Genomic DNA, 13,261 nt, shown 5'->3' on the forward strand with positions numbered 1-13,261 from the left:
GTAGGAATCCATACTAACCCAAGGTGACTTGTATCCAGTGACTGTGAAGTTGCTCCAAAAACAGGTACTTTTCCCATTATGAACATCATAATCTCCGATCTCTGGTAATCTGGTAGATTGCTTCCAAAAAATCCTAAATAAAAACAAAACAAAAGCACAAAGGGAAAGAGAAATATTGTGTTATTAACGTAAGGAATACATTTGCAGTCAAAATAGATTAATAAATGTTTATATGTTTTTAAATAAACTGATTTGTTTTAGAGCATAACATCCATGCATTCATTTCTGCTTAATGGCACAGAGTCTCTTCATGACACTCACTTTTTTTTTTTTAACCCCAATACTTTCTAATCTCATATTCTTAAATATGTAATTAGGAAAGTTAAATATATGAAATCTCTTACTCATAACTATTGAGGAACTGGGTTTCCTGTAGAACACAGCATCGCTGCTTTTGTCTGTTAACACCGCTATTAAAACGTTTACTAATAAGTCTCAGAGGTATACAACTATTTCATGACTATTTCTTTAGTTAGAGATCACTGCTGTGTAGTAATGTAAATGCAACATTCATTTTTTGATATATACATATATATTTATACACCGACTTGAAGTTTTATGTAATGGTCAGAAACAGCTTACTGAGTATCTGCTATTGCTCCGGAAAACTTCACAGAATAAACAAAAATACATGCCAGTAAAGAGAATTAAAGTTATTTTAAAAAGTGAATACAAAGGAACATCATAAATGCACAGAAAATATGTATGGATATACATAGTTATATATGTATGTATACATAAGTATACATATAATTCAATAAATTTGTATGCATATATCTATCACTACAATGAAGAGAAAAATATGAAAAAAATAAAATGGGGGAGACAGTCTGGCTATTTTAGTGAAATAACTTACAGAAATTGTTGCTATGATTTTAAGCATTATGCATAAAAGAGTATATGTGGATCTTAATTATTTTAGGCATTTGACACAGTCTTGCATCACATTCTTATCACAAAACTGGAGATACATGGATTTGGAAGTTTGATTATTAGGTAGATGAAGAGTTGGTTGGATGGTCATAGACAAAGGGCTACTGTCAATGGCTCTATGACCAGGTGAAAGCTGTCATAAGCAGAGTCCCCTAGGATTCCATCTTGGAGACTGGTGCTCCTCAACATATTTATCAATGACATAGATAGTGGGACTGAGTGTACCCTTAGCAAATCTGCTAATGACACCAAGCTGAGTGCTGCACCTGACAGAGCAGAATGGAGGAATGCCATAAGAGGGACCTGGACATGCTCAAGAAGTAGGGACATGGGAATCTAAGGACATAAGCCAGCAGCGTGTACTTGCTGTCTGGAAGGCCAACAGTATCTTGGGTTGCATCAAAAGAATGGGCAGCAGGGAGAAGTACCTGTCTGCCCCCCTCTACTCTGCCCTTGTGAGGCTCCATCTAGAGTACTGTGTACAAGCCTGAGTCCACCAGTACAGGAAGGATGTAGAGCTACTGGAGCAGGTCCTGAGGAGGGCCACAGAGATGACCAAAGGGCTGGAGCACCTCTCCTATGAAGAACAGCAGAGGGAATTACGCTTGCCTACCTTAAACAAGTGAAGACTCTGGGAAAACCCCACTGCAATTTTCCATTACTTTAAGGGAGCTTACGAGCAGGAGGGGGACTGAATTTTTACACAATCTGATAGTGAAAGGACCAAGTGGGAATGGCTTTAAATTAAAAGAAGGGAGATTTAGATGTTATAAAGAAATTTTATACTCAGAGTGTTGTGAGATGCTAAAACAGGTTGCCCAGGAAGGTTGCGGATGTCCCATCTCTGGAGGCATTCAAGGACAGGCTAGGTGAGATTCCTGGGCAGCATGATATAGCAATTGGCAAGAAGAGGTAGAACTAGAAAACTTTAAGGCCCCTCCAGTCTAAGCCACTCTATGATTACAAGTCTCTGATAAAGGAACTTCAATTAAATCATAGTACTACAACTGGTCACTGGGTGTCACTGTTGCTGCTACGTTTAAACACTGGTTTCTATGAGCTTTCAAGTGGTATCTATGAAAATGCATTACTGCATACAGCTTGCTACATTATTTTCATGAAACTACTAACAATAGTACTGTATCAAAGGCATGGAATGATGTCTATATTTCAAGGAATATACAAAACCAATACATTTATTGCAAGTCCATAAGCATTTAAATTTTCATTGAGCTCACTGGATATCTGCTCAGTCAACAATTAAAAGAACAGTTCTTTGGAAGACAGATCTGCAAACTAAGCCTGTGATTTAGACAGGAGTACTGTTACTCATTTTCAATTCAATCTCTGTTTTAATACCACCACATTGAGAAAAGGGCTTGGGGAGGGATTTTAAGTGAGCCTTTGATACTGTCATTACTCACCAATCGTTTGAATAATAGCATTCTGGACAATTCTCTCATCACTCTCCTTAGAGCTTGTGCTGAATGTGGCACTTCCTGCTGAGCTGCGCCTGTCACCCAACTCAAAGTCAACACTGATGCGTAAGTGCTTCAATAAGGTGTTAAAAACTTCCAGAACTGTTGGACCTGAAAACAACACATAAATGACTCCACTTGTCAAGGGAAAGATACCTTAAGGAAAGCAAAACTAGCCTTTTCAAATCCTTCTAAGCAGAAATCAGGGTAAGTTGAGAAGAGCAAGTGAAATTCACTGTTCGAAGGAGACAGCCTATGTAGAGATAAATGTACAGAGCATGCCTACACCCTGATATTTTAGAAATTACTTCAGAATCAGGAAATGCAATCATGTATGTATGTATAACCCAACACCAGTAAGGTGTATTGGGTCTGGTTGGGATGGAGTTAACTTTCCTGCATAGCAGTCTGCATAGTGCTGCACTCTGGATTTTTAACTCAAGGTGTTGATAAAAAAAGGGATAAACACCTCCCTGCAGATGGGAAATAATGAATAAATTCATTTTCTTTGTGCTTGCAGTTCTTGCTTTATTTAATAAAGTGTTTTTTATCTTGATTCAGGCAACTTCTCACCTGCCCTCTATTTCATCCCTGTCCTAAGAGAAAAGTGAACAAGTGGCTGATGGGGTGCTTGACTGTCTGAAAGTCAACTATTATGCAATTTTTACATTAAAAAAAGAAAAGAGTGGCTGCTGAAATTAAGCCAGTAATGGGTTAAACTGCAAGTATTTGTCCCTGAATTTAGTTATTCCAAAACCTGCTATTAAAATCCAGTTCTATGGGTTGGATCAAATAATGAGCTCTTTTCACAATATGATAAAAGGTTTCACAGTCTACTTCTGCAGCTCAGCCAGTCTTATATAAACAAGAGAAAGGATAGGCTCAGAAGTAAGCCCATGAAGCAAAGCAGTAATGTTTCAACAAGAACTTCAACACCAAGAGAAAGAATGGTAGATTAAATGTGTGCATGCATGTGTGAAATGTACATCTTAAAAACAACTCTGACTTCAGGGAAATATACTACCTTAAATTACCTGATCCACCTTACTTCAGCTGCTTCACAGTTACCAAGGTAAAATTTTCCAGAGATCATTCTACTCTTGACTCCTATATTACCTGTTAGCCCTCTCATAGCATCTTTGTGACAAAGCAACAGTTCTCTTGACTTTGCAGTGACAGTTCTCCCAGACGTCATAACTTCTCATCAATAAGAAATTCCTGTCTTTCACAAGTCCATAAAAATAAATCTTAACTTTTTAAAGCAAAAGATCACACATCCATAAGAAGTAAAATGACAAAGTAAGTATACTTGACTAACAGTAAAGAAGAAGGAGCCAAATATATATGTATATTTATGTGTGTACATACACATACTATATACATACACACACACACACACACACACATTCACAAAGCTGCTTTTAAATTAAATCCTCTCCTTCAGTCTGAAAACTAAGGAAAAACAAAACACCATTCCTCAAATCTATCCTCTGACCTGATGTCATTAACTCAGTAAAACCTACCTATTGACCCTTTAGCTGCTATTGCAACTGCTTCCAAAAGAACCTGAATAATACCAGCACGAACTCGTGGTGAATCCTTTTTGCAGGCATCAAGGTGTCCAAGAATTTCTTGTATTACATGATGAGAATATTGTGCCTTATAAAAAAAGGAAAAAATATCAGCTATACCTGTGACTTAAATAAGGATATATTTAAATGCCAGTCAGCTAGAGTCACAACTATGTTCCTATTCTACAACATTCTTACTTTCTAATTTCAATCGATTCATGATTAAATATGGATTTTAAATAACTGCCAAGACAGATGAAGCCAACAGGTCCATCCAGCTCAGTATACAGAAGTATGCAGTATCAAAATACTTTGGAATGTCTACAAGAACAGGAGATGTATGAAACGGTATTTGATCCAGCTAACTGCAGTTCAAGGTTTTCAGCTGGTCTTACAGAAAAGCATCACTGATACAAACACTGAGAATACTGAGCTTTCTTCTTCAAAGCTGGAATTTTCTAACTATGTCTAAGTGTCAGAGCTTGACATAATCCAAGAAATAGACTTTGGTCACCTTGCAACAAATAAGAGAGTTTCCCATTGGAAAAGAAATAAATGCAACATTACTTCATATTAAGTTTGTTTCTTGGGTTGTAAAATCAGTACAGCTGTATTTGCATAGAGATTTATATTTAACTTCAGAGATTTCTTTATCAAGCATAACATCAGAGCAGTATGGCTATCATGTTGCTTGTTCTGTAGCTTGCTGAGCAATCAGCCATCTGAGAACTCCATAAAAACCTTCTTCTGCAAGTTTACATTACAATGAAAATAAATCAAATAGCCTCTTATTACAAAGCACAATTAGGTTGTTATTTGAAAAGTTTAAGGAATCACAGAAATGGACTTCCTCGATTTACTGATGTAATCCATTGCCTAGGAAAATCACGGTGAAGCAAGCACTTAACAGTCTGGTGTGCTCAGCACATGTACATGAGAAAAACAAACTGAAAATAAAACCTACCTGTATAGAATACATAATGATTTTGAAGCAAGAAACAGCAAACTCATTAGGATCCCATAGCTTATGATGGTCTAAATGCCTGTAAATAAAAAAGAAAGGATTTGAAATAATGATATTCCATACATAACTATGGTGGTTTAATGCTAACAGGCAGCTAAGCAGCACCCTGTTGCTCTCTAACTCCCCTTCTTCAAAAGCACAAGGGGTAAAAATACAAAGCTCATGGGATGAGATAAAGACAAAGATTGATGAAAAAAACCAAAAAATCTTACAGAAATTGAATTTATGCCATGTTTCTAAATAGGTTACAGCATCATTTTTGGTTTGAACTTTCCCAAAGAAGATAGTAATATCTACAGTTGCGTCAGAATAATAAAAGTGAAAGCATAAAGGAGAAAGAAGTCAGCACTCAGAACACAAGAGAACTGACAGGACGCTTTAACTTACTTTATACAGAATCTGGAAGTCTCAACTGACTCACAGGCCAGCTTCTACCAGCCTAGTGATCCAGAAGAGTACAGGTCTCCTTCAAGGTTGATTAAACCAGCAGGCTTAAAACTATGCTCTCGTGCCCTAGGTTACTTTCCAGTCCATTGCTGAGCTCAGAGAAAGTAATGCCTTTTAGATTTCTGAAGTAGAAATCACTGCAGTAATAAGATTTTCAACAGTTCTAAAAGTAACAGCACATTTACATTATTAAATATTAAATGGGAGTACCTGTAGGGGATGGTTTCCCTTGTGCGCGTATCAACCACACGAATGTACTTAATGTATTTAACCATGAGGTACAAAGACAAACAAAATTACCTCTTTGAAACCTTCCAGGCTTGGTAGCTCACAAAACGCTTACTCACATCTACTTTCTCCCTAATATCTTCCCAGTACACTCCATCATTTTATTGTACAGGATTGCTCATTTCAGCTAACCTATTTTCTTACTGTCTTATCAAGTACAAAATCATGTTCTCCACTGCTTTCTTCTGTCTGTAACTGATCCTTCAATCTTTCAGGTTAGCATGCAGTCTGTTACCTGTGACAGTTTCTCTTTACCTGCCTCAGAGATCATTTTAGGCAGATTATGTTCAACTACACCGCAGAGAAAGTTTTTTAAAAGCCTTTCCTCTCAAAACAAGACATATAGTTTTTTTCTGCAGAAGGGCAAAATATAAGCTGCTTCAGGTAACTGATTTGATGGAAAGACTGAAAGGGGAAGATGACAGCCTAAGTTAATGTTTTATGTAATAGATGATTGGATAACATATTTGTTGTACCAGAATTTTCCTCCCTCCCCCCCAGAAAAATATATATATTCAGATAGGTGACATATTTTACTTGTCATAATGCAGGCAGCGCATTCAATGTAGTTTTATGATTTTGTAGAACATAGTAAAGTACATTTTCAGCAGGGTATGTTCCATTTTGCTAAAAAATCACATCAAATCTTGCTTCATTCCCTCCCCCATCCATCACAGCTCTTTCAGTACAGAATATCTAAGTAAGATAACATTTTAATGTTGGATTAACAAATGCCATAAACTGTCTTTCATCATGACTGTATGTATGAAACAAATGTGCATTAGAAGATTTCTCAAATTAAAAGCAACAGTAGAACCACTGATGGAAGTTACTGCTTTATGAACCAAGAGACACTAACTGACCCTGAATTCATCTACATTAACAGTAACTAATGAAAGCAATCCTCATAGTACAAAATGATAAATTGATGCTGATGTTTATAAAGCAGAACTGAAGCGTGTATAGGCACATACAACAAAATCTCATGCTTCATGATTGCTGAATGAATACTAAACATCATCCTTTTGATACTGCTCAAAACACTCATACAGATGGTATGTCACAAGAATGGCATACAGTGGAATGAATAAGGGTTTAACTTGTTATACTCGGGAAGATATTTTCAGGAGATTTCTGTATGGCTCTGGACCTGTCTCATCTATTCAATGTTTCAAATCCATGCTAAAATTCTGATAACTGTCAATCTGTGCACCAGATTAGCATGATGGATGCACAGGGAAAGTCAGGTAGTAGCATCACATAGAATCCCTCTGGACAAATAACAAGTGGTTGCAAAAGCTTCCCCATTAAGGAAATGATCATCCCAATTTTCTTCAAAATACCTGTTTGTGCTTAACTTGAAAAAGGCTTTCAGTAGCTTAAAAGCCTTTCAGTGTATGAATCAAATCAGAGTATGTAGCAAGAATTAGACCAGCTAAAAGTAGATATTCCTTTAACAGGTGAGTATCTTGAAAATCTACAACAAGAAGCAGGCAGCACTCCTCATTGCCATGGTGTACCACTGCGCTTAAATCTTCCTGCAAAGATCTTCCTGAGAAAATGTCTAATTCGAAGACACTTCAGACAGTTTTAAGTTATATCAATGTTTGCATTTTTTGTTTTCTTGGGTTTTTTTAATTAAAAAACAAACAACAACAACAAAAAACCAACACACACGAAGGCTGCAACTGGAACAATTCCAAGAACAAAACCAATAAACGATGGACTTAACAATTAATATCAGGAACAATTTGTAGATGCATTTGTCCATATCGCACATACATCTGCCATTCCCTGGCATTGAAGCTGTTAATAACGTTCTTCACAGAATATCAAAATGGGTCTTGGAAGAAAATGTATGAAAGTAGAATTCTGAACACAGTACTCTTTCATATAACTTGACTCATCTCTTCACTAACTACAACTATCATCAGTACCTTGAACAGTTTCCCATTCAAGAGAAAGGCCAGTTGTGGAAACAACCCATTCTAATCATTACACTACACTTCTAAAATCAACAAAATATGAGTCACGCTTCTCCATAACCAGTTTCAAGTTAAGAGAGAAACAATAGAGGTGAATTTAAAAAAAAAAGTATGTTTTTTAAGAAATTTTAAATGACTTATGTTATACTCAAATATGCCTAAATGCTCATAAGAAGGAAAGAAATGAATGTAAGGATGAAATGTATCTTAAGGTCTTCCACAAGTTTCCAACTTACGCAAAAACAGGTCTGACAGCATTATTCATATTTCCATAGGTTGCTCTTCCTAATAGTTCTCTGAAACAGTTCTCGGCCAGCAAAGCTGGATTTTCCTCTTTCTCTCCTCCTGTAGGAGAGGACGGAGGGCCAGTTCTGCTGAAATGACATAAAATAACATTCACATTACTACTGAATACTATTCACCTTCCATACTGTGTATGCAATTGGTTTTACAATATTCATTACAAGAGTTGTTCACTGTCAGCCTGTTGATCCAGGCAAGAACTGTATATCAAACACACATCAAAACAGAGCTCTAAACAATAAAATATTTGATCTAATACCAGAACTGCATATATCCTTCATATATTTACTCAGCACCATGCACTGTAATAATAAACAGGTATGTAGCTAAAAACAAATGTCTAGGAATACTAATGGGACTTGTTACCCACTTAACTACTGCCTCCTACAAAAAAATGGAACAGAGGCAATGAAATTAGAGTTGTGCAGAACATTATTTTGTTCAGACTAATGATCTCATTTACCTACCCACTACTGAATCCAAACTGTGGGCGAGTGTTAAATAAAACTCCAATATTTCTGCAGAAGCAGATGGCTTGTAAGTTAAAAAATAAATAAAAATTGATCAAGCTAATTAGAAAATTGTCATCCACAGTTACCTATAACCAGATAATGTAGAAATAAGGGAACAATCAATCAGAAGGTGACTAATTCCCACAGAATACTGTGCTGGGTGCCCATGCCCCAGTGCTGACCACGGGCTGCACAGCCCCTGGGGGCAGAGGTCAGGGCTGCCCTGTGGCAGACAAAGCTGGTTCCAGCATTATAATGTGCTAATATTACTAACACCACGTTTATTTCAATTACAGAAACACATTATTGACTGCGAAGGATGACAAAAAAAATCCTAATACTTTAGGAGGGAAAGAAAAAGCTATGAGAGGGAAGAGCTCCCCATAGTTCAACTACCATTTCTTCAGTCACTGCTGATAAAATCAACTCCCAGTGACTTAAAATCAGCAAATATCAACAGCATTTTAGATGTAAATTTAACTTACGACTCAGTGAATACTGCAGAAGTTTGAGTGTTTTGTATTACTAACAGGTTTTTTTAAGTTCAAATACTGTCATTTGCAATTATTTTTTTTTCTCTGTGACTGGGAATCAGATTGCCTGTTTATATCAATGTAGTACAAGGACAGTAAAAATTGAAGAGAGAATTACAGACATGAGAAGTGAAACTAGGAAACAACGCTCCATTTTGGACAAACTGAAACCAGCCTAGGTTTTAGCCAAACTCATCAAGTGAACTTTGAAGCCTGTCCTCACGTTGCAAAACCTCAAGTCAGCACTGGTACCATAAGCAGTGAATGACTGAACCTTTCCAGAAGAGCACCTATTCTGCCACGTTCCTTTTTTGATTGATATTTTTCATTTATTTTTTTGTTTCTTGTTTCCCATCCAAGTGCCCACTTCAAAACGCAAAGACTCGAACTACTTCAACAAATTAAAGGCAACTGAAAGCTATTCTGATTTCAAGCACTTCACATATCATACCATTAAGCTGTTAATGACATTTCATTTAAATCAAGCAGTTGAGAAAAGAGAGATTTAGAAAAAAATAAAATAGTTCCCACTAAGGTTCAGTATTACTTCTTAAGAAATACTGCACCTATATGTTCCAAGTTTTTTTTTTTCCTTTCTTCACAGAACACATTAAAAATTGTATAAAGACACTCTAATAGGAAAAATCTAGTATTTCAAGATTACTAAGATTTAAAAGATGCATTATAAAAACCCTATAGCTTCTGGTAACATCAGATTTTGAAAAAGCCATGACAGTGTTGGTAGCTTGTCAGATTTTAATAGTAAGAAAGTCCCAGGTACCCTGGTAATGACTGGAATATCAGTAAACTGCAGCTTTATTCAGCTGCTGTGCACCCTGATTTCCAATGTATTTCTTTTTTTTTCCTATTCTGGTACAGTCATATCATCATCCTCCTCAGATCAAAGATACAAATGAGCGTAGAAGTGTCATTGCTATTAATGTTTTGACACAGACTTCCTTGAAGAGTATAATGAAGAGAGGAGTGAGGTGAGACAACAAGGAGAAGACACACTGTTGACATATCTGGAAGAATTCTAGTTAGAATGCAATAAAAATAAGTTATAAACTGAGAAGCACTGCTTGGATTCCTACTTAGAAGAAGTTACAGGAAGAAACCACAGAAGTTGTTCGAATATATCATAATGTTCATACAAGTCTCTAAGAAGTCCTAGGTTTTTTTTGCCTTAAGGAAGGTTGACATTTTCAACTTCACAGTTATCTTGAATGATAATTTACAAAATAATGGAAAATAACCTTTCAATTTTCTATTTGATGTATACTTTCCCCACTTGTTCTGAATCTTCTAGAAAATTTTTTATAGGGAGGGAAGAATCTCTCAGATTTATACTACACTGAAAGTAAGCACAGCAATTGTAGTATAGTACAACTTCAAAAAAACACATTAATTTTTATTAGTTGGGGACGTAAATTTATTGCAGAGTCACCTATTCTGACACATGGAAGAAACTAGCCACAATTACAATTGTCTTAAAAAAAGTGTAAATATTCAATCCTCAACTCCAAAAAGCATATCATCTGATTTGTATTCAGGAGTTAAGGTCTGAACGTTAAACAAATAAAAATTATACTGCTCTTTAAAGTAAAGCTTGGATATGTTTGTTTCAACTTTACAACAATACATTTCTATGGACTTCAGGTAGAGGTATTTTCTAGAATTTCTGTCTTCTTACGATGCTTTAATTCAATCTGTCAAAATACTGTGCTTCTTAGAGGCTTCCTGAAGCACAAGAGTATTTGGTTATCACAAAATATGAAGTTTCATATAAAACAAATTAAGACATTCTCTATTATCATTTAAGGCCAGAAGATCAACCATTTATAAACACTGTTTTCAGCTTTTCTATCGTACATGCATCACAAGGCCCGATTTGCCACATGGAAATTCATGAGTCTTTTCTTCTACTGAATGTGCATTATAGGAAAAAGTTTGAAGAAACCTGTTCAGATATTTAATTAACAGTTACCTTTTAACAGATTTGTTTTTTTGCCACCAATGCTGCATTGCTCAACGTATGATAAAAATGAGCGCTGTAGCACACAAACTGATCTGCTTTATGCAGTTGAACTAAATCCTACTTCACCCAGAAGTTAACTCAGCCTTATAAAGGTAAGTATATGCTTGGGGGCACTGTAAGGGGTAATTAAGGAAAGAGCATCTAGAAATCCTGTAAGGGCAAGCAAAGGCCAAAACTTTCTCAAAGAGCGGGTTCAGAAACCTTTGGCTCTCATTCAGATGTCTCCTCAGATTTAAAATCCAAGTGGATATTTCTCTGTGTACTCGGTGAGCTGCTAGCAATATGCAGCAAATACATAAAGCATACACAGATAGACAACAAATGATTTCAGCCATTTAGTTTGACAGTTTACTTAAAAGAATAGCCGGATACTAACAGTTACAAATTAAAGAAATAAAGCTGAGGAATTAAAAGAAAAAAAAAGAGAAATCTGAATGATGATTAAAGTTGAGTGTCACATGAAAGCATAAAAAGCATGTTGTCATGCTTTTTTGTTGTTGCTGGATGCCTGCTGTGCCTACTAGGCAAGTTTTGAAGCAGCTAGGGCTAGACAGTATGCAAACATTTAAGCTTTTTCACACAGCTGAAGTTGGTTTTGATATGAGGAAGTTTTACTGTATTATCAATAACCATCTTTTACAGCTGCACAGTATTAAGACATGAACGCATACAAGGACCAACATACCTGACATCACTGCTATTATAAGGTAAATGGCATATCCTCAACATTAGTTATCACTATCAGTTTTCTGAATGCCAGCTTGGCAGGTAAATACGCCCAGGAGCTATTAAGAATAGAAATTTTCTCTCTTCTCTTTAAGAACTGCTACAGACAGGTCAGGGATTTGCTACCGATGACTAAGCAGAAATTTAACTTTTTACTTTTAACAAATACTAATCTCTGTACCCGACATATTACAAAAACAGAATTAACAATATTTAAGGAGTAAACACAGATATACAACTTACTGAACAGTGAATATGTAAAATGCAGGTGGTTGAAAAGACAAAAATATGAGCAACAGGCAGGTAAAGCTGTTTTGTTTCAAGAACATGTGGCTAATAATCTATTGCTTTCCACCAGAAAAAAAGATCAGTATCATAAAAACTAGAACTTTCTCAAAAGACATGCTGGAGACCAGGAATCAAACTACCTGTCGATATCCTCTATCTTCTGCATATTAAACAGCAACGATGGTACTATCTTATCCATGTGCTGAGGTTCCCATATAGTTGCTCGAAGTTCATCGTTAACTGTTTTACGAACCACTCCCTGAATGCCCCTGATTCCAGCAATTCGGATCCTAAGGAAAGAAGAAAAGGAATTATTTAACAGAGGAAAGCAATTTGCAGCACGGCTATCTACCTATTATGCAGTTCCAATTATGTAATGTGGAATTTCTTTGAGTTCTCAAAAGCAGTAATTTGGAAATCATTGGAAAAAACCTTGATAAACTCTGATGGACAGTAAATTCTGTAGTTGCAAACTTAACCTATCCCAGTGTAAAAAAAACATGTGAAATTAGCACAGCTCAGCTGGTGCAACAACTACCACAGTAACGTGATTAAGTCTTTAAAAACTATAGTTAACGCTGTGGATTAACAGTAAGTCTTTCAAGACTTGTGGAAGACGAACAACATGGAAACCATTCAGAAGATATTTCTGTCAAACAAAAGATATTTCTGTCAAACTAAGTCTGACGCACCAAAAGAGCCACTGCTTTTGTTCTAAAACTCTTAGTAAAATTAACTGGGACTGATAAACAACAAAAGAAAACTTAAAATAAGTTTTTAAAAAGACTTAGTCTAGCTGTTAGCTATTTTAATTACTTTCAACAAAAAGAATGTACAATGAAATGTACAGCAACTCAATATTGGTTTTTTCCCAAGATATCAAGTTATAAAAACCAAACAATGTAGCCTTCTCTTTTAAATCTACTTCTGAACAAAGCTACATGCATTCAGACAGGATCCAACAGCCAGTCATCTAGTCATTCTAGATTTTTAAATATAACTTTAATAGGGTTATACATGAACCCAAGAAGGAGGTGTACTTTCTGTTCCTCTAGTACAGCTACAGTGCAGTATC

General features: G+C 36.0%; 1 protein-coding gene across 5 annotated transcripts in view; it reads right to left on the reverse strand.

Annotated features, from left to right (window-relative positions):
- EFR3A (EFR3 homolog A) overlaps positions 1-13,261 on the reverse strand; it is a 72,492-nt gene that overhangs the window by 24,440 nt on the left and 34,791 nt on the right. For 4 of the 5 annotated variants that reach the window (XM_065752402.1, XM_065752400.1, XM_065752399.1 and 1 more), the window contains 6 exons: positions 12,327-12,476; positions 8,023-8,160; positions 5,007-5,085; positions 3,995-4,130; positions 2,418-2,582; positions 19-133 (listed from right to left, as the gene is read on the reverse strand). In XM_065752402.1, the coding sequence (XP_065608474.1) occupies positions 19-133; positions 2,418-2,582; positions 3,995-4,130; positions 5,007-5,085; positions 8,023-8,160; positions 12,327-12,476 (783 nt within the window). The remainder of the gene's footprint in view (positions 1-18; positions 134-2,417; positions 2,583-3,994; positions 4,131-5,006; positions 5,086-8,022; positions 8,161-12,326; positions 12,477-13,261) is intronic. The other variant, XM_065752401.1, reaches the window with a different exon arrangement.

Source organism: Cyrtonyx montezumae, unplaced genomic scaffold, assembly GCF_038088225.1.
Source record: "Cyrtonyx montezumae isolate F1298 unplaced genomic scaffold, pur_monq_1.0 scaffold_8, whole genome shotgun sequence".
NCBI lineage: Eukaryota > Metazoa > Chordata > Aves > Galliformes > Odontophoridae > Cyrtonyx > Cyrtonyx montezumae.